At 34.2% G+C, this 22,562-nt stretch overlaps 1 protein-coding gene across 1 annotated transcript in view; it reads right to left on the bottom strand.

Annotated features, from left to right (window-relative positions):
- Nucleotides 1–22,562, bottom strand: part of LRRIQ3 (leucine rich repeats and IQ motif containing 3) — a 218,848-nt gene that overhangs the window by 5,980 nt on the left and 190,306 nt on the right. Inside the window, exon 7 of the mRNA XM_068538019.1 lies at nucleotides 120–849. Within this exon, the coding sequence (XP_068394120.1) occupies nucleotides 120–849 (730 nt within the window). The remainder of the gene's footprint in view (nucleotides 1–119; nucleotides 850–22,562) is intronic.

Consider the following 22,562-nt stretch of genomic DNA (forward strand, 5'->3'; position numbering starts at 1 on the left):
CTGTTAATCTGTCTCACATCAATTTACTTCTTAAACCAGCCAGGAGAACCTAGAAGGCAGAGGAAATTTTTTCCTCCCCAACAACGTAAAAGCTTCTATTATATCAAAACTGTACCTACCTAATTTCCTTCATTTGTTTAAGTAAATCCTTTTGATATTTTTCAGTTGCCAGTTTTTGCTGAACAATTAGGCTCTTCTCTTTTAAGACTGCCTGCTTCTTCTTCAATCTGTCAATTTTAGTCATTCCTTTGGTCAAAAGAGTGCGCTCATTATTTAAGTTTTGAATTAATAAACGGTCTTTAGCCTTTTGTTTTTTTTCTTCCAGAAACAGAACTCTCCTCTCTTTAACTTTCTCAAGGTAGTTGGATCTGTCCTGACGAAGTCGTTGTAAACCATTCTGAATGGTCTCATTATCTCTTGCAGTTAGTTTATGCATAGCATATATTTTCTTATTTGAATTTTCTTGAATAGTTAATCTAACTCGTTCTTGGTCCACTTGTGCCATGCTTACAGCTGTTACTTTATTTTTATAGCTTGCCTGCTTCTTTTGTTCTGAGCAATATTTATCAATATCATAAAGTGCTTGGAGTTTCATACCAGTTCTTTGTGTTGTAAAAAACTCTCTTCTTACACTCTTCTCCAACAGCATGTCTTTTATTTTAATTACTGGTTTTTGATAAGTGGTAGAAAGTGGCTGGGTATACATAGGAAAAGAATCTTGTTCTTTTGCTTTCAATACTGCAGCATACCTCAATGAATCTGAAGTATGTATTGGTAGTTTGAACACTGATATCCTAAAACTGACATCCAATTCTTCATCCTCAGTTTTATCTTCAGACTCTTTCTGACCTACATCACACAGCAGACAAATATAATCCATTATACAAGTGTTAAGCACAGTTTATTTTCTGTCCCAATTGTTTTGAAAGCCACATTAATAAAATTGACAAGAACCTGTTATTTACTTTATTAAGGGGCATTTTTCCCAGCTGATATTCCTTTTCAATTTGTGATTTAATCATGATTTTGGAGAGAAAAATCACTATTGGAATATTTTAACAAAGAAATGCACTGATTCCTATATTTCCTTTATTATCTCTCACAATTATTTAACTTGCACTGACTCAATAGCAGCATTTTACCTTATACTTATTACTTAATCATACATATAATTTTTACATATAGTTATTATTATCTCATATTTGCAAAGGACTTTGTAATTCATTTTACCTTATTTTTCTTAACTCTGGTGGAAACTAATAGCTGCCTTAAAAATTGTTTTTCCCTCCACTGGATACTCAAAGAAATGAAATCTCTCAGCCTCCTCTGCTATTATGTGTGGCTGTGAGACTAAGTCTTCTCTAGGACAGTGTCAGCAAAAGTTATATGTGTCATTTCTGGTCCAAGGCTATTAAGAAACAAATGTGCTTCCTCTATATTTTCTTTCTTCTTCTGACCCACTGAACAGAGATTAGGATAAAGTGGTAGAAGATGGTAGATCTACAAGGTAGAAGGACTCTGGCTCCCTGAATCACTGCTTGAAAAAGTACTCACTGACCAGGATTATCCAACTTGGACTCTTATGGAAGCCAGAAATAAAAGGGCATTATATTTGATCAATATATGTTTCTGGGTTTATTTGTTATCAGAGCCAAGCTATCCAATATAAAAACCTGAATCACATTGTTGTTCATTATTTATTTTCTGACAAACGAGTTGATGAATTTAGGATCAGGTGGTAAATACAGGTAAAAAAAGAATGCTTATTAATCTTCAGAAAAGATGTTTCCCACGTTTGACTGATTCCCTCTCTCTATTGAAATTGAATCTCTTCTAACTCTAGTTTATGAGGGTTTCATCTTTTCTAATCTTTTAATCTTCTAATAGAAGATTCTCTTAAAGTTTTTATATGTCATAATGCCAAATCGGATGGTGGAACATTTATGGAAGTTAAGGTGGCCATGAAGAAGGGCAGAACCTGTGGGCTAGTCAGGCAGTAGGAAAGAAGTGAACAGGTAGGATTTTCACTAGAGGCCACAGGAATATTAACATTAGAAAAGGAAGCAGAGCCTACAGCAAAGTAGAAAAACAAGGCTAGCAAGTGAAAGCCAAAGTGTCCAAAAATAAGCATTAAGAGTTTTGAGTCTAAAGCAAGTCACTAGAGACTCAGAGGGAAGAAAGCCAGAATTTCAAGTCTAGAGTAAATAGGGTGTGGTCTGGAACAACTACCTAGAAAAGGTACTCTTATGGGTAAATTTAATTTTATGTGTAAACATTGACATGGGAAACCTGGCCAAGAATAAAAGATCAGGGATAGAAAACACAACACTAAAATGTTCCTAAAGGTTCTGGTTTGTGTGGAGTGAGGGAGTTTTCTCATACCACCAAGCGATGCTCTGACACAAGCTGGGTGTCCTACAATTCAACTTAATTCTGACACTACCTACCTGGAGATAGGATCAGATCCCACAGGTTAAGAGCTCAGTCCTACCAGCTTGCCCGCCCCCTTCTCTCTTTGGATGCTAATCGCAAGTCTGAGATAGGAGGGAAGGGGGCAGGGCACAACATTTAAAAGAATGCCACAGTACTTGAGGATACACAAAAACTGGTTAGAACCTACTAGGCCCAAGATGACTTAAGATTCGACTTCCAGTAGATCTTGAGCCTCATTAGACGCTCACTGTAATACATCAGCACGCTAAATGACACTCCCACAGGTGCCATGACAGTTCTGAGGCTGACCATAAAAGACCAAAAAGTGGGCAGTGGCCTAATTCTTGGAAATCGCTGCCCCTTCCCCAAAATAGTTGGAATAATCCTCCCACTTGTTAGCCTATGAAATTACCCAGCCCATAAAGCTAACAACCCTATATCCTGGGGCCTCTCGCCTTCTGAGACAGCCCACACTCTGTCTATGGAGTGTATATCTCCCTGAATAATTCTGCTTTCACTCTATTTCTGCTCGCTCTTGAATACTTTCCTGTGCAAAGCCAAGGAACCTCACTTGGTGGTCTGTCCCAAGGACTTGCCCAAGACCTGGGATGTGACCATTCTCTTGCACCCCATTTCCTGCAACAAGTCCATCTTATCATGTGTGCTTCTGACCAACCAGGTATAGATTGGAGATTCCAACAACCCTCTCCTTGTTATCAAATAATTTGCTAGAGCAGCTCACAGAACTCAGACAAACATTTAATTTAGTAAATTACTGGTTTGTTATAAAAGTATATAACTCGGGAACAACCAGAGGGAAAAGATGCATAGGGCAAGGGACTGGAAAAGATGCATAGGGCAAGGGACTGGTGAGAAGCTTCCATGCTCTCTCTCTAAGCACATCACTCTCCCTGAATCTACATGTGTTCACCAGTCTGGAAGCTCTCTGCACCCAGTCCTTTTGGATTTTTATGGAGGCTTCATTACACAGGTGTGATTGATCAAATCACTGGCCGTTGACAACTGAACTCAATCTCCAGCTACTCTTCCCTCCCCAGAGGTCAGGTTTGGGATTGAAAGTTCTAACCCTCTAATCATGTGGTTGATTCCCCTGGAAACCAGCCCCCATCCTTAGATGAGTTCCAAAAGTCACCTCACTAACATAACAAAAGACGTCTTTGTTGCTCTGCTCTCATCACTTAGGAAGTGTCAGGAGCTCTATGCCACAACTGGGGACAAAGACCAAATGTATCTTTCTTGTTATAAATCACAACATCACAGTTACCAATATATATAGGTTTGTCCCTTAATAGTTTAATGTAAGTAAGTCTTGCCTCCTTGGTGAAACTGGAGGCTCTTTGAAGATAGAAGCTGTACTTCATTGTGTATACTAACTATAATTACTTTTTAGCCAAAAATGATTGACATTTTTCTCAGTGGTTGGTTGAACATAATCCCATTAGCACTTTTAAAAACCTCCCAGTTTCCTTCTCTGCTTCAAGATATCACTCACTGCTATACAATTCATCTTTTAAAACTAGGACTCTAATCATGTCATGCCTTCTACCCAAACAAAGGAAAACAAAACCTTCATGGTTCTTTACCCTTAAGCTTAGGATCCTATATTATAGGAAAAGAGCTCCATTTTTTTTCCCTATACATGTGTCACATCTTTCCATCTTTGGGCTTTTGCTTATGTTATTTAATGTTTTGTCCAGTATGTTGTTTTCCCTATTTACATAAGTTCAAATTCTATGCATTTTTCAAGGTCTCCTCACATGTCACTTTTCTTTATTCTTTAAATAAGAGTGGATAGTTTTAAAATTCTCATATCACTCCCTTCCTTATAGAATTTACCACACATTTCATTTATATTAAAGCTCTATGTAGTAATTCTTAGCCATAGTAGCAAGCTAGATATAATTTCCTTAGCGGTACGGACTGTACTTTTCTTTTTTTTTTCATCCTCCATTCTTAGTATTTTGCAGAGAGTAGGGTTTTCTTTTTAGAGGGGTAGTGGGCTTAACTAAATAGTAAATGCCAATAAATATATTTGTTGGATGGATGAGTAGATGAATGGAAGAGTGAATCTGTTGCTCAAGATCAATGTCCTTTGCCTAGTGGTGAAAGCCTAAAATCTGGAGACAATTTGGCTGGATTTGAATCTAGTTCTACTATTTACTAAGTGTAGGCAAGTTATTATATTCTCTGGGCTTCAGTCTGATAACTGTGGATGATAATACCCAATTTATAGGGATCTAACAGGATTAAGTGAATTAATAAAATGAAAAAAGCCTGGCAAAGTATAATATATAATTATCAGAACAGGGCCTGACAAAGAGTAAGAATGATATGTTATTGTTTTTTCATTATATTTGATATGGAAAACAAGGAGTTTATTTTATCTCTTTAATTCCATCAATGGCATAGTGTTCAAATAGCCACATAATTTAGTACTGAGTTGGGAAAATACAGCAAAGCATTTTGTCACACCCCTCAACATCCACTGGACAGTTAACACAGAATATACAGGAAAGCCTTCTTTGTATGTATATTTTGTTTCAAGACTTTATAATTCATTTCATTCATTATAGTAAAAACAGAAGTCAAGCGATGGAAATGTTCTCATATTTCCATAACCAAATTTATATACTTGTCGGTATATTCATGCATCTTCTTCTACCCTGATACAATGAAGGAAGCATCCCTTCTTTCAGCAGAGGCCAAATTTTTTACATGTGCTTTGGTCCCATCCCCCTTTAGCTTCACTTCTGCAATTACCTTAACTTTCTCCTTTATCATCCCCTCACTACTGGATCATTCACAGCCATGTTTAAACTACCATAACCACCTCTACCACCACCAATGCAAGAACAACAACATTCCCTTGACCCTCATTGCCCTCTAGCTACCATTCCATTTTTCCTGTTCGATTTTAGAGTGAAAACTACTGTGAGAGTTGTCTCCCTGTACTATGTCCTTTTATTCACCTTTTATTAATTTTTCTATTTAACAATTTTTTATTTATATATGGATTTCAACTCTACTGTTCTCACCCACCTGTTGAAACTCTCCCTAACAAAAGCTTCTATGATGATAAATACAAAGGACACTTTTTTCTGTTCTAATCTTTCTTGAACTCTCAATGGCATTTAACACAGCTGATCATTTCTCCTTCTTGAAATCTTTTTTTTTTCATATTTTCTGATTTACAGATTCTCTAAAGCTCTCCTGATATCCTGAAGATATCTCTTTTTTTTCCCCCCTATGTTGTCTAAAGCTCTCCTGATTTTTCTTCCAGCTTTCTGATTACTTCTTCTTAGTTTTGTTTTCAGACTCTTTCTTTTCACCAAATTTCTGGAGTTGCTGAGGACTTGATACTAGGTCCCCTTCCCATCTCTATTTTCTCTTCTGATGTGAATCACGTTCATGGCTTTAAATATCAATCTCTATGCTGATAACTTTCAAATTTATCATTTCCACTTGGAAGTCTTATAGGTATTCTTCAAACTTGGCACATTCAAAACACATTCAATAATTAATTCCCTCTAAAATCAGCCCTTTATCTCAACAAATAACACCTAATAGCTTATTCATATTATCGATCGGTCTTGTAGAGTTTACCTCAAAAACATAGCTCAGATTAACTGATTCTGTTCCTCCATTTCCTTGCTATCACCCTAATTCAGGTTTCTATCAACTCTTACTTTGACTATTTGCAATGTCTTCTTAAGTAGTCTCTGTGTTTCCCAACACACAATTTCCCACACAGTGATGAAGCCACAATAGTCTCTCGAAACTGTGTCTTTAAAGATCTATGGGTTCCATATGCCTTCATGATAAAATTCAAATTCCTTGTCATGGCCTATAAAGCCTTGCATGCTTTTATACTTGTTTACTTACCTAATATAATCTTCCAACTACAATTTACCATTTAGTTTAATATTGATTACCTCATAGGAAAGATATTACTGATCACCAATCATAACAATACAGTTAATATTTACTGAATGGTTGCTATATGTCAAATTGTTCTGAGTCCTTCAAACAAATTATCTCATTTAGTCCTCTTACCAATCTTATGAGGTAAGTACTGTACTATTTTTATCCCCATTTTCAGATAAAGGAACTGAGGCTTAAAGAAATAGTCAATATGTTGAAGTAAGATCCTAACATCTGGCTAACATCTGGCAAAAAACAAAACAAAACAAAAAAATCCTGAGGACTCTGGAGAATGTTCAAAAGCAAGTAGTTTTTAAGAGTGTGTTTTTAAAAAATCAACATTCTTATAACAGAATCCAGAGAATTACATAACATGTGCAATGCCAACAATATAACCCAAAACACATACTATTAATGAAAATTATATCATGAAAGATAGCACTTCACATAAAATACACAACTCATGCAACCACACATGCCATTTAGGCTCCTCCTTTCTGTAGTCTCTGTGAAGTGGTACAATATTAAGTAGATTGTGCTAAATTAAGGATTTATATTATAATCCCTAGAGAAAATAAATATATAATGTGAAGAGGCTCAATGAAAAATCCAACAGATAAATTAAAATGGATTATAAAATGTATTTGAATAAACAAAAAAACAGGAAAAAAGAAACAGAGAAACAAAAACTGAAGACATATACAAACCAGAGCAGAAAACAAGTAAAATGGTCCTGATCTAATAAGATTAATGTCCTTAAAAGAAGAGATACCAGACAGCTTGCTTTCTCTACCTCTCCATGCACACACACTAAAACAGCCACATGAGCACACAGCAAGATGTCTGGCATGTACAAGCCAGAACGAGAGGCCTCACTAAAAATGACCATGCTAGCACCCTGATCCTGGATTTCCAGCCTCCAGAACTGTGAGAAAATAAATTTCTGTTGTTTAAGCTCCCCATTCTGTAGCATTTTATTATTGAAGCCCGAGGAGACTAATACAAAAGGAGTACCCTCTCTTCTGAATTTCTAAGCACAGTTCCCCAGCTGGTGTGATGTGGCATACTAGTGAGCTGTTAATGAATAACGGAGTGCCCAGAGACACTGATCACCCTTGTGGAGAGTGGAGTTACTACAGCCTCTAGGCACTCCTTTGCCATAAATTTTATCTAGAGCCTTTGGAGTCAAGTGTGATCTGACACTACTCTACAGTCATGGCAATAGAAGGGGGCTCAGGAGGCTTTCTATCACTTGAAAATGTACTTGAGCAGTGAGTTACTGTGTGTGGTGTTATTTACTATTGACAAGAGACTCATGAAATAGGTGCTTAATATGGCACATAGCCCAAGGTGCAGCTGATCTGGGGCAGCGGCTCTCAAATCCAGACTACAGTCATCCCTCCGTATCCACAGTGGGTTGATGCTCATGTCCCTTACGTAAAATGGCATTGTATTTGCATATAATCTACGCACATCCTCTTGCATAATCTATAGATTACTTAAAATACCTAACACAAGGTAAATGCTATGTAAATAGTTGCCTGTAAGTAGCAAATTCAAGTTTTGTTTTTTCAAACTTTCTGGAAATATTTTTCTGAATATCTTAGATCGAGTTGGTTAAGTCTGTGGATGTGGAACTGTCAGATATGGAGGGCTGACTATACACATATATCAGATACTTCAATCCATTTTTGGTTGATAAACATTTTAATGACATACTTCCTAGAAGCAGAATGGCTTTTCTTCTGTAAATTAGAGTTTCATCATAATTTTGAAATATAGGATGATATAAAAATTCAATTAGATTTGAAGTCCATTCACATTTTCACACACGTACAATCAAGGTTATACTTGTCAATGAAAGAAATGGGAAAATAAATTCTTGTACAGAATCTTTCAACTATTGGAAATGTCTGAATGATTGTAAAAAGTTTTATATTTTTATCAGTTATTCAGCCTAAATTACTTGTTACTGGAGACTATGAAGACTTAAAAATGATTATCATTAAAACTTGGTATATTAAATACCTATTGCTACTTAACAAATTATTCTAAAACATAAAGCTTTAAAACAATAAACATTTGTTATTTCTGTTTCTTTGGGTTAAAAATGCAAGAGTAGCCTAGCTGGGTGGCTGAGGCTCAGCGTTTCCCAATGATATTAAAATTAAGATGTCAGCCAGGGTTGCAGGCATCCAAAGGCTTGACTGGAGTTGGAGGATTCCATTCCAAGTCTGCTCATTCACATGACTACTGACAAAGGTCTAAGTTTCTTACTGGCTGTTGGCTGAAGGCCTCAGTTCTTTGCTGTGGGTCTTTCAAAATAACTACTTGGTATACATATGTGTTCTTCTGACATGGCAGCTGACTTTCCCCCGATCAAGTGACCTAATAGAGAGAGCCCAGAGCAGGACAAAATATCTTCTGTGATGAGTCTTGTGAGTCACATATCATCTCTTTTGCCATATTCTATTCATTATATTTAAGTCCCTAAGTCCACCCCACAAGCGGAGGAGAATTAGGCTCCACTTTTTGAAGGGAAGAGTATCAGTGGATTTGTGGACATATTTTAAAAATCACTGCATCTTGTGTAAATATTTTATGTTCATGGAATTCAAGCTCAAGTCCAATAATGAGATGGTTTTAAAGACATTATTTATAAGTTTTATATAAACTCAAAATTTGATATCTAATATTTTATATTCTATTTTTATTACTGTAATTAGATAATATAAACAATACATTTTCTGCTAATTACAAACTCTCTCTCATTTTAACCTAGCACACTTTACAAATATTATTGTTATTGATTTGTGCCGTAACTGGAAGCACTGTCTTATAGCAGTGGGACAAAATCCACTCAGATAGTTCGTAAAGAATTCTGCTTGTGCTATAGCTGCCCATCTTAGCTCTTTCAGTAAGTTTTAGTTTTCAAAGGATAGGGGATATGTTATATATATCTTTATATCCTCTACTACAGTTAGCATAGTGTTCTGCATTTTTGGTATACAATTTAAAAAATTCAACTATTTATTAAATATAAGTATTTATACACAAAACTAGAATTTAAAAAATACACGTGAAATGACTTTTAAATGTATTAATTTTTCTCAGAGACAGTTTGTGTTTTATAAGGAAGTCAAGAGTTCCACTACAAGATTTAAGTATAGCAGAGGGATAACCAATTTGAATTATCTGATATGTACTTTCCTCATCACGTTAACTTATTCTTTCTTTTCCCTTTTTCCCTTCTACTGACACCTTTTATCCGCTGAACAGCATTTTTGCTTCACCTATGTATTACCTGACAATGGCATCAAGGTTCTTTATTAGATCCAGCTGACAGCATTAAGAGCCAAAACAGTGACTATAATAATCTAGGAGGTTGCAAAGTGAACTTTCCATACAAGCAAGTATAAGGTCTACATGTATAACAGCTTTGTATTGGTGACATTTTCCTGGCTTCTTTTATATTATTACAAGACAAAAATAATAATCACAAAAGTCACTTATATATAAGTTCAAATCTGTGAGGCAGATTGGTGATCTGAGCAGCTTCTATATAACCTGGAGTGACTTGATATCCAGTAAAAACTTGTCAGTAACAATAGGCCCCAAAATGGCATTCTTTTTTGTGAATTAGGGAATTGACAATAAATATAATCCAAATGAAAAGGCCTGAAGGTCACCTATCTAATATATATAAGGCAAGCAATACTATAAGGGGCATCACCTTTGAATATGAAGGGCATTGACATAAAATATTGCAAACAAACTGTCAAAATACAGTTCAAATAGAAAAGGAAAAACATGATATGAGGTAGTTTTGGTACTGCATCTCTGACCCAAACTTACCATAGGAAAATGCCTAGAGATAGATTGTTGCATATTTCCTAAACATTGCTTGACACTGTTATGGAATTAATCCTTTACCTAAACTGCTGAGTCACATAAGAAAATAATTTATGTAATTCTATTTAACGCTCTTCCTTTGTATAGCAACTTTTTTTTAATTTTCAGAAAAAAAATTAGAACTGGCTACTTGAATTATAGGCTTAAAAATGACAATTACTTGGCCATTGATTTAAAGAACTGTCATAAGACTGAAGAAAATAAGGTATTAACATAGTTTCTAGTTGCACATTTAATCTGAAAGACAAGAGCAGGGTATCAGAATCATGACTGGGTACACACATAGATGTTCTCAGAAACCCCTGGTTGAATTTTTAAATGACAAGAAGCTCTTTAACACTCACCATGAAATTAGTTATTATTTATGCTTCCTCCATATAAAAAGAGATGTTTAACAAATAGTAACTATTAAGAAAATAACATGAAAATCTGAAACCCAAGCAAAATTCATGCTAGGTTTTTTTTTTTTTTTTTAACGTTGCTAAAAAAAATAGAAAGGAATCTGTCCATTAAGCAATCCTTTAATAAAATTATGGAGTCATGTTTGGATGTCATGCCTGCCAATGATTTCTGTTCCAAAATATGTTGTAAAATGGCCTGAAGACCTTCACACTTAGAGAAACTCCATTGCAAGGAAGTCTTTTATATCTAATACATCACCCCACTTTAAAAAATAAAAATCAAGAAACACTCAGGGTCCAAATATACTCAGAAGCTTTTCTGTTTCATTGTTTTCTCTTTCTTTTTGCAATTTCTTAAGCAGAGGGCTAAAAGAAATGCACACACACACAAAATGATGAAATGTTTAATACTGTTTTGGTAGATAATAGAGGGCATAAAATAGGTCTCTGTCTTAGTGTCTTAAAATGTCTTAGTACTTATTTTAAAAGTACATAGTTAGTTTATCATGTTGCTTTTTAGCATTCCTTTCTTTCAACCTGAAGAACTCCCTTTAGCCATTTTCTTGTAAGGCAGGTCTAGGGGTAATAAACTCCCACAATTTTTCCTCTAATATCAGGAACAAAGTAAGGATGTCATCCTGTCCAAAATAGTATTGGAAGTCCTAGCCAGGGTAATTAGAGAAGAAAAAGAAATAAAAAGCATCTAAAATCAGAAAGGGAGAAGTGAAATTTTCCCTGTTTGCAGAAGACATGATTCTGTATCTAGAAAACTCTAAAGACCCCTCCCCCCCCACACACAAATGATTAGAACTGAGTAATCCAGTAAAGTTACAGGATACAAAATCAACATACACAAATCAGTTTCATTTCTATACACTAATGGCAAACTCTGTGAAAAAGAAATTAATAAATCAGTCCTATTTATAATAGCATTAAAACAATGAAATACTAAGAAATAAATTTAACAAAGCAGGTGAGAAATCTCTACACTGAAAACATTAAGACACTGATGAAAGAAAATGAAGACACAAATACACAGAAAGATATCTCATATTCAAGGACCAGCAGAGTATTGTTAAAATGTCCATACTACACAAAGCAATCTACAAATTCAGTTCAATCCCTATCAAAATCCTAATGGCATTGTTTACTGAAATAGGAAAAGAACAATGCTACAACTGATATGAAACCACAAAAGACCACAAATTGCCAAATCAACCTTGAGAAAGAACATAGCTAGAAGCATCACACTCCATGATTTCAAAATATATTACAAAGCTACAGTAATAAAAACACTAGCACACTGGCAGAAAGACTTTTAATGAATGGAGAATAGAATACAGCCCAGAAATCAATCCATGCATATACAGTCAAATGATCTTTAACAAAGGTGCCAAGGATATACTAGGGAGAAAGGATAGTCTCTTAAATAAACCATGTTGGGAAAATTGGATCTCTACATGCAAAAGAATAAAATTGAAACCTTATCTCATATTAAACACAAAAAATCACTCAAAATAGAATAAAGACTTAAATATAAGATGTGAAACACTAAAACTCCTAGAAGAAAATATAGGGGAAATGTCATGACATCAGTCTTGACAATGATTTAATGGATATGACACCAAAAGCACAGGCAACAAAAGCAAAAATAGAAAAATGAGATTACATCAAACTAAAAAGCTTCTGCACAACAAAGCAAACAATCAACAGAGTAAAAAGGCAACCTATGGAATGGGAAAAAAATATTTGGAAATCATGTCTGATACAGGTTTAATCTCCAAAATAAATAAGAAACTCCTACAACTCAATAGTAAAAAAGATTAATATTCCAATTTTTAAAATGGACTAAAGACATGAATAGATAATTCTCCAAAGAAGATATACCAAATGGCCAACAGACATATTAAAAAATGTTTGGAGGGGGAGGGATAAATTGGGAGATTGGGATTGACATATACACACTACTATATATAAAATAGATAACTAATAAGTACCTACTGTATAGCACAGGGAACTCTTCACAATACTCTGTAATGACCTATATAGGAAAATAATCTAAAAAAGAGTGGATATATGTATAACTGATTCACTTTGCTGTACAGCAGAAACTAACACTACATTGTAAATCGACTATACTCCAATAAAAATTTAAAAAAAAAAAAAAAAAAAGAAGCACGTAGGGGGTGGTGAAAAGCCAAAAAAAAAGGTTCGATGTCACTAGTCATCAGGAAAATGTAAGTCAAAACCACAATGAGATATCACCTCATACCTGTCAGGGTCAAAAAACCAAAAGACAAGTGTTGCTAAGGATGTGAAGAAATTGGAACCCTTGCACACTGTTGGTGGCAATGCAGCCACTATGGAAAACAGTATGGAGGTTCCTAAAAAATTCAAAATAGAACTACCTCATATGATCCAGCAATCCCATTTCTGGGTATTTGTCAGAAAGAACTGAAATCAGGATCTTGAAGAAATATTAGCACTCCTATTTCATTGCAGCATTATTCCCAATAACCAAAATGTGGAAACAAATGTCTGTAACAGATGAATGGATAAAGAAAATGTGACATATACAGAGAATAAACTATAAAATATACTCAGCCTTAAAAAAAAAAGAAATTCTGCAATATGGGACAACATAAATGAGCCTTGAGGACATTATTCTAACTGAAATAAGCCAGTCACAGAAAGACAAATACTGCATGATTCCATTTATATGAGGTATCCAAAAGAGTCAAATTCATAGAATCGAGTGGAATGTTGTTGCCAAGGGTTGGGGAGAAGGAAATGGGGAATTACTAATCAACTGGCATAAAGTTTCAGTTAAACAAGATGAATAAGCTGTAGAGATCTGCTTTTCAACATGGTGTCAGTAGTCAACATACTGTATTGTACACTTAACATTTGTTAAGAGGGTAGATTTCATGTTAAGAATTCTTACCACAACAAAATAATGTATTTTGTAAAAGTACAGAGTAAGACCTAATCCACAAAATGCACCTCCCCACTCTGAATTTAACTAGTGTCTACAGTGCAAACAATGATAGATATATTTCCTAATTCCTTGCTTTCACCCTTTCTTTTATATTTTTCTTCAGTTTAAATATGCAGAGACCAAAAGATATTGCCAAGTTTCAGTGCAGCAATTAGAGTAGCCAGAACAGCTAGACCTTAAGTGTTATTTAAATAAGTCCCTTTAAGTAATTCTTAGGATATCAATCTCTAAATGACCCAATTTTATGATAAGATCCAATGATACAAGCTTCAAAGTATAAATCAACAAATAGAAATGTCAGAAACCTCATAGAATCTTCAGAGACTATATACAGTTCACTGTAATGTAGATATTTAGGATTTTTAATTGCTACTTGTAGTCATATTAGAGTTCATTTTTCTCTTTTTTCTCAATACTAAATTATTAATATCTATTTCATTTCAATTATAATTCATTCTGATATGTTAATTATTCTTCTATTTTAATTTCTTTTTGGATAATTTACCTAGTAAATCCAAGACTCTGTGAGCATTTATCCAGGCTCAGATCTCAACTCTCAATTTCAGTGTTTTATTAATGTAATAGATACCAATTTCTCCCAATGGCAGCTACTTAAAATTACATATAGTCTCAATGAAGACCTTAATAGCTTCAAGCTTCCTAGAGTCATTTTGATTTATTCATCTATTAATTCATCTATCTATCCATTCTTCCATCCATCCATTCGTATTTCAGTAGCTTGAAAATTCAGTTGAAATTCAGGAATCACAAGTGTAAAATTTCTTATTCAAACTCCTTTCAGTTCTTAATTTTTCCTCTAAATTTTATCTTCCTTTTTAACTGTTTTAGAATTATTTGGTTTCTATGGATATTTTCAATCTTTCTTTAATAAAAAAGTTTTTTGTTGTTAAATGTAGCAATCAGATAACAAATATAATACATATGAAAAATGTATACTTAGCATTGAACATTTGCTATGTGTAAGACACTTTTGTAGACAAGGGAGATGAGGCACTATGAAAGGCACAGTCTTATGGAACTTCTAGTGGGAGAAGACAGATAAAATCATAAACAAGAAAATATCAAGGAATAAGTGCTCTGATGAAAATCAATCAGGTTAAAATGACAGCAAGTCTAGTAATTATATTAGGTAGACAAGAAAGGTTTTTTTAAAGGAAATTCAATTTCATCTCAAATCTGAAAGATAATAAGGAATATGCAGTGGGAAAATTTGGGGGAAAAGAGTATTCCAGGAGAAATGAGAAGCTACTGAAAGGATACTAGGCAGGAACACATGGTCTGTTAGGGATACGAAAGAAAGCCATTTTTGCTAGACCTCAGTGAGCAAAAGGAGGGTGGTGTGAGATGTGGTCAGAGAAGTACGGCAGGAACCAGATTAAATGGGACATTGTAGGCCACAGGAAAAATGTTTGGATATTATTCTGAGATTTAGAGCCGTTTAAGTAGGTGAGTGATATGATGTGTGATTTCACCATGAAGAAAATGGATGTGAATGTGGACCACGAGAGGGTAAAGGAGGGAAACTGTTTTAAAGGCTACCATAGAGGCCCAAACAAGATTTGAAGGCAGGTAGGGCTAGAGTAAAAGCAATGAAGTTGCACAGAAGAGGAAAGATTTAGGATATGTTTTAAAGGCAAAGCCAATAGGGCTTGATTACAAATCAGATCACAGAGGAGAGGGGAAAGAATACAATCAAGGATGAATGTTAGCATTTTGGATTGAGGGACTGGATGGATGGTGATGCCATGTGTTGAGACAAGAAATACAGGAGAAAAATCAGATTTGGTGACCTAGATTAAATATTCTTATACGTGTTACTCTTTTTGAAGTTCATAGCTTTCATACTCAAACACGAGCTAATGTTTCACTAATGGCGCATTTAAATTCTTTATCTAAAAAAATCATTTTTTGTTAATACAATGTCATTTAAAATAGTTTATCCTAAATATAAGAAGATCATTTTGAACTAATACTATTTGCTTCTGTTTACATGATTACTAATAATACTAAGGTAAAAATTGAGGAAAATGACACCTTGTATACTTTTTATTTAATAACATCTGGTAATTTTGAGGTACAGCTACAATTTCCACAAACTGAATTATTCAACAAAGGGCAACACAATTTGTTTAGATATAGTTTACCATATGAAAAATAAATATTTGATAAAAAGAAATTATCCTTATATTTGTACTTCATACTAACTTCTCTATTTAAGAGCAAAACAACTAGACCACATTATAATCAATTTATTTTCAATTATCTCAACAGATAGCTTTACTGTCACATGAACCTTTAGCACTCACAGGAACACAGACGCCAGTACCATTTGTGGTCAATGGAGCTTATCTGGTTATTCTGAATGTATTATACATTTATGAGCCACCTGTGAAGAAGCAAATGGTCTAAGACTTCAGTGTAGCTATGATATGAATGTTCAAAAATGATCTGAAGCAGCTGATCTTTTCAACAAAAGTGTCTGACATCTCAGCACAAGTGGATGGCCTTGTGTGGTAAATAGGCTTTGAGGCAGCTTTGAGTTCTGGTGAAGCAAAGAATAGGAAGGAAAGGAAAAAGAAAGTAAATGTAAAGAAAAAAGCAGAGACATCAACTTCTGTCATGCACTGTTTTCCCTGATTTGTTAGGCACATAAATGTCACTGAAACTACAGTGACAGTGGCCATTTTCTTCTAAGATGAATTTTGTTAGTAACAATACAAAAGTGTCTGAGGTCTTCTGCTACCCCATCCCATTACATATATGCACATAATGTGGTATAAATGGTCTATCTAAGATATGATCCAAGATCATCATCATAATTAAAGAAGGCTACAAAAAACTGTATATCTCACATGTAACAGTTATATTGGAAACTGATTGCAATAGGATAGAAAGTTAGAAAGATGCAGAGAAATTATCTTTCCACTTAATGCCATTAATGTATTTCTGAAAATTAGACATTCTGTGTGAAACTACTATCCAGGAGCCTATTTCTCTATATTCTACATGGGAAAAATTGTAATGTATTACAAGTTAACCACAAAAACCTATAATTTCCAAAAACAATCCCCTAAAAGTGATAGCAGTAAAATACATATTTATAAGCACCTTACATACTAATATGTAAAATACTTAAAATATTGTTACTTGATCATCAACTAATAAGGTTGCTTACAAATAGTTGTTTTGATTGCAATGTTGTTTCAATTGCTCCTGTTAGTGACAGCAACATCTCAGATAAACATTACCATTGTTGACATACATATGTTTTAAAAATGTTTACCTGTGACTTTTTCAAGATCTTTACTGAGATATATTTAATATACCATAAAAATTAACCATTAAACCATTAAAGTGTATAATACAATGATTCTAATATATTCAGAGTTCTGCAACCATCACCACAATCTAGGTTTAGAATATTTTTATTATGCCAAAAAGAAATGCTATAACCATTACAGTCACTCTCCATCCCCCAGCCTCCACCACCTCACCACACCTAGGCAATGACTTATCTACCTTACATCCCTATAGATTTATATATTCTGGACACTTATTACAAATGAGATCATAAATTTGTGGTCTTTTGTGATGAGTTTCATTATTCCAAAGAACTCAATTGCAGCTTTATGATTTCTTTCCTTTTTAAGTTTGCCTTTTGTATAATTTTATAAACTTCTACTTATCTGGTAATTTTAGATAGGACAAAATATTCAAAACAATTCCATGCCTAGCCATAAACAGTGAAAACCAAAATAAACTTCTCTCTGGGCAAATGTTGGCTCAGTATTAAGGTCAAACTTTCTATAGGTTCCTGAATTACTATGAATCAGTCTTTTGATGATTATATTATTTCCCTTTACCCAGGTTCACCATTTCTGTAATCTTCTAAGGAACATGATGCCTCTGTCTTTTTTTGTTCCAACAGCAGGATCTTAATTTGAAGATCTAAACTTCTCAACCTGATATCCTGTCAAATATGCATTCAACTTGGACCACACTGACCACACAGATCATACTAGTCCAATTCTATTGAAAAAATGCTTTGCCTATTCCATTCTGTTGATTTCGGACCACTGCACAGTAAGAGTCACTGTTGGATAGTGATTAGGCGAATAAAACCAGGAACAAAATTAGCTGGATTTCTGAAATGCCATATCCTAGTATTTCAGAAAGTAACTTTAAGCAAGATATTTAACTTCCAAGGCCACAGTTTCTTCATCTATAAAATGGAAGAACAAAACTGCCTACTTTACAGATTAGCTGTGAGGATTGAGTGAAAAATGTTTGTCACATAGGAAGAATTTTTAAAATCTAGGTTTTATTATCTAAGCTATAAATTTCACTTTGAACTCTACAAATTCTCACTTCCTTGATGATGACAGACATTTCTAATTTACCCAAAGCCCTTTTTTCACACTCCCAGATGTTGTCTCAGAATCTAAAAACAGCACTCTAGGCAGAATGCTGCAATTAATCAGAATACACTGTGAGCCAATACACATTTACTATCTTTATCTGAGATAATAAATTTTGATTAACCTTTTATTATATAATAATTACAAATCCCTTCTGGAGCTTTTCTCTCTTTATAATATACTTGAACTACACTTATTCTTAGCCTCAAATATCTGTCACACCTGACTGTTTTCAAACAAAATAAAATTCTAGATTGTGTGAATCTTAAAACTGATATTAATCCACGTTTGCAATTAATTTTTAGTTTAAAGGTAATTGTTTATCCATTTATTTGTTCACTATTCTTTTTGATATTTTCAAATGACATGTTTATTGAGATATAATTCACATACCAAAGAATATATCTTTTTAAAGTGTGCAATTACAGTAATCAAGACAGTGTGGTATTGAGGAAGAATAGAAAAATAGACCAATGGAACAGAATGAAGAGCCTAGAAATAGACCCACATAAATATAGTAAACTAATCATTAACAAAGGAGCAAAGGCAATACAATGGAGCAAGCTAGTCTTTTCAACAAGTGATGCTGGATCAACGGGGCATCCACATGCAAAAAAGTGAATCTAGACACAGATTTTATGTCCTTTACAAAAATCAACTGAAAATGAGTCATGGACCTAAACTTTAAGTAAGCTTAAAGTTACTTTCTGAAATACTAAGACATGGCATTTCAGAAATCCAACTAATTTTGTTCCTGGTTTAATTCTTAGATGAAAATACAGAAGAAAACCTAGATTACCTTGGGTATAGCAATGACTTTATAGGTGCAGCATCAAAGGCACAATCCTTGAAAGGAAAAATTGATATACTGCACTTTATTAAAATTTAAAATTTCTGCTCTGAGAAAGATGACATCAATAGAATGAGAAGACAAGCCACAAACTTAGAGGAAACATTTGCAAAAGACATACCAGATAAAGGACTAGTATCCAAAATATAGAAAGAGCTCCTAAAACTCAACAATAAGAAAACAAGCAACCCAACTAATAAAATTGGCAAAGATAAAAACAGACACCTCACCTGAAAGATATATAGTTGGCAAATAAACATATGAAAAGATATTCAACAGCACATATCATTAAGGAATTGCAGATAAAAGCAACAAAGAGATATATTACACTCTATTAGAACTGTGAAAATCCAAAACAATGACAACACCAAATGCTGGGGGGGGATGTGGAGCAACAGGAAATCTCATTCATTGCTGGTAGAAATACAAAATGGTACAGCTACTTTGGAAGACAGTTTGGCAGGTTCTTACAAAACCAAACATTGTCTTACCATATGATCCAGTAATCGTGATCCCTGGTATTTAACCAAATGAATTGAAAACTTATGTCCGCACAAAAACCTGCACATGGATATTTATAGCATCTTTATTCATAATTGACAAACTTGGAAGTAACCAAGATGCCTTTCATACGTCAATGGATAAGTAAACTGGGTACATCTACACAATGCAATATTATTCAGCACTAAAAATAAATGAGCTGTGCAGAAGATCTACAAGGATATATAAGGCTTCATCAACACTATAAGTTAATCAGACCTAACAGACCACCCGATGACAGAATACATATTCTTCTCAAGTGCCCACATTCTCCAGGATAGACCATATGTTAGGCTATGGAACAACACCCAATGTGCAAAATGATTTGCTGAGATCATAATTGGTATTGTTTTAAAACTGTAGATCAAGTTGGAATATTGATAATAGTGTGTCTCCCTATCTATGAAAACAGAATATCTCTCCAATTATTTAATTCTTTGATATTGTCCACCCTAGTTTTATAGTTTTCCTCACCAAGATATTGTATATAATATATGCATATATATATATATAGAGAGAGAGAGAGAGAGATGATAGATAGATAGATAGATAGATAGATAGATAGATAGATAGATAGATAGATAGATTCAGATTTAGATTTTATCTATTTCATTTGGTGGGGTTGCTAATGTGAATAGTAAGGTTTTTTTTTTTTTTCAAATTCCACTTCTTAATTGCTGGTATGTAGGAAATTGATAGAATTTGTACATTAACTTTTTACCCTTTAACCTTGCTATAATCACTTAATAGTTCCAGGAGAGCCTTTAAGAAAAACATTTATGCATAGAAAATAATGTTATTCGCAAACAAAATTTTATTTCTTCTTCCTTAACATGTTTATATTTCATTTCCTTTTCTTGTATTACAGCATTAACTACAATTTCCAGAGTGATGTAGAAATGCAGTGATGAGAGGGAATATCCTTGCCTTTAATCTGATCTTTGTAAAAAAAAACTAAATGGCTGAATGCATATGACAACAAGACTCATATATACACTGCCTAGAGGAGACTCACTTCAGATCTAAAGACACAAAGAGACTGAAAGTGAGGGGATGGATAAAGGTATTCCATGAAAATGGAAATCAAAAGAAAGCCAAGGTAGCAATACTTATACCAGACAAAATTGACATTAAAATATAGACTGTTACAAGAGACAAAGAAGGACACTACATAATGATCAAGGGATCAATCCAAGAAGATATAACAATTGTATATATATGTGCATCCAACATAGGAGCACCTAAATATATAAAGCAAATATAAATAGGCTTAAAGGGACATATCAAGAGTAACAGAATAATAGTAGGGGACCTAAACACCCCACTTATATCAATGGACAGATTTCCAAACAGAAAATCAATAAGGAAACACTGGCCTAAAATGATGCATTAGACCAATTGAACTTAATTGATATATATAGAATATTCCATACAAAAGCAGCAGAATACACATTCTTTTCAAGTGCACACCATTCCAAAATCTATGGGATGCAGCAAAAACAGTTCTAAGAGGGAAGTTTATAGCAATACAAGCTTACCTTAGGAAATAAGAAAAACCTCAAATAAACAACCTAATCTTACATCTAAAGGAATTAGAGAAAGAAGAACAAACAAAACCGAAAGTTAGTAGAAGGAAAGAAATCATAAAGATCAGCACAGAAATAAATGAAATAGAGATGAAGAACACAATAGAAAAGATCAATGAAACTAAAAGATAGTTCGTTGAAAAGATAAACAAAATTGATTAACCTTTAACTAAACTCAACAAGAAAAAAACAGGGCCCAAACTGATAAAATCAGAAATGAAAATGGAGAAGTTACAACTGACCCCACAAAAATACAGAAGATCATAAGAGACAAGTACAAGCACTACATGCCAATAAAATGGACAACCTGGAAGAAATGGACAAGTTCTTAGAAAGGTAGAATCTTCCAAGACTTAACCAGGAAGAAATAGAAAATATGAACAGACCAATTACTAGTAATGAAATTGAATCAGTAATTTAAAAACTCCCAACAAACAAAAGACCAGGACCAGATGGCTTCACAGGTGAACTCTACTAGACATTTAGAGAAGAGTTAACACCTATCCTTCTCAAACTATTCCAAAAAATTTCAGAGGAAGAAACATTTCCAAACTCATTCTATGAGGCCAGCATCACCCTGATACCAAAACCAGACAAAGATATTACGAAGAAAGAAAATTATAGGTCATTGTCACTCATAAACATAAATGTAAAAATTATCAACAAAAATACTAGCAAACTGGTGCTTGGTTCAAGATGGCGGAGTAGAAGGACGTGTGCTCACTCCCTCTTGTGAGAGCACCGGAATCGCAACTAACTGCTGAACTATCATCAACAGAAGACACTGGAACTCACCAAAACAGATAACCCACATCCAAAGACAAAGGAGAAGCCACAGTGAGACATTAGGAGGGGCGCAATCACAATAAAATCAAATCCCATAACCGCTGGGTGGGTGACTCACAAACTGGAGAACGATTATACCACAGAAGTCCACCCACTGGAGTGAAGGTTCTGAGCCCCACGTCAGGCTTCCTAACCTGGGGTTCTGGCAATATAGGAATAATCAGTATTGTGAAAATGACTATAATACCCAAGGAAATCTACAGATTCAGTGCAATCCCTATCAAATTACCAATGGCTTTTTTTACAAAACTAGAAAAAAAACTTAAAATTTGTATGGAGACACAAAAGACCCCAAATAGCCAAAGCAATACTGAGGGAAAAAAACGGAGCTGGAGGAATCAGACTCCCTGACTTCAGACTATACTACAAAGCTACAGTAATCAAGACAATATGGTACTGGCACAAAAACAGAAATATAGATCAATGGAACAGGATAGAAAGCCCAGAGATAAACCCATGCACCTATGGTCAACTAATCTATGACAAAGGAGGCAAGGATATACAGTGGAGAAAAGACAGTCTCTTCAATAAGTGGTGCTGGGAAAACTGGACAGCTACATGTAAAAGAATGAAATTAGAACACTCCCTAACACCATACACAAAAATGAACTCAAA

This window comes from Eschrichtius robustus, chromosome 3 (genome assembly GCF_028021215.1).
Source record: "Eschrichtius robustus isolate mEscRob2 chromosome 3, mEscRob2.pri, whole genome shotgun sequence".
NCBI classification, from domain to species: Eukaryota; Metazoa; Chordata; class Mammalia; order Artiodactyla; family Eschrichtiidae; genus Eschrichtius; species Eschrichtius robustus.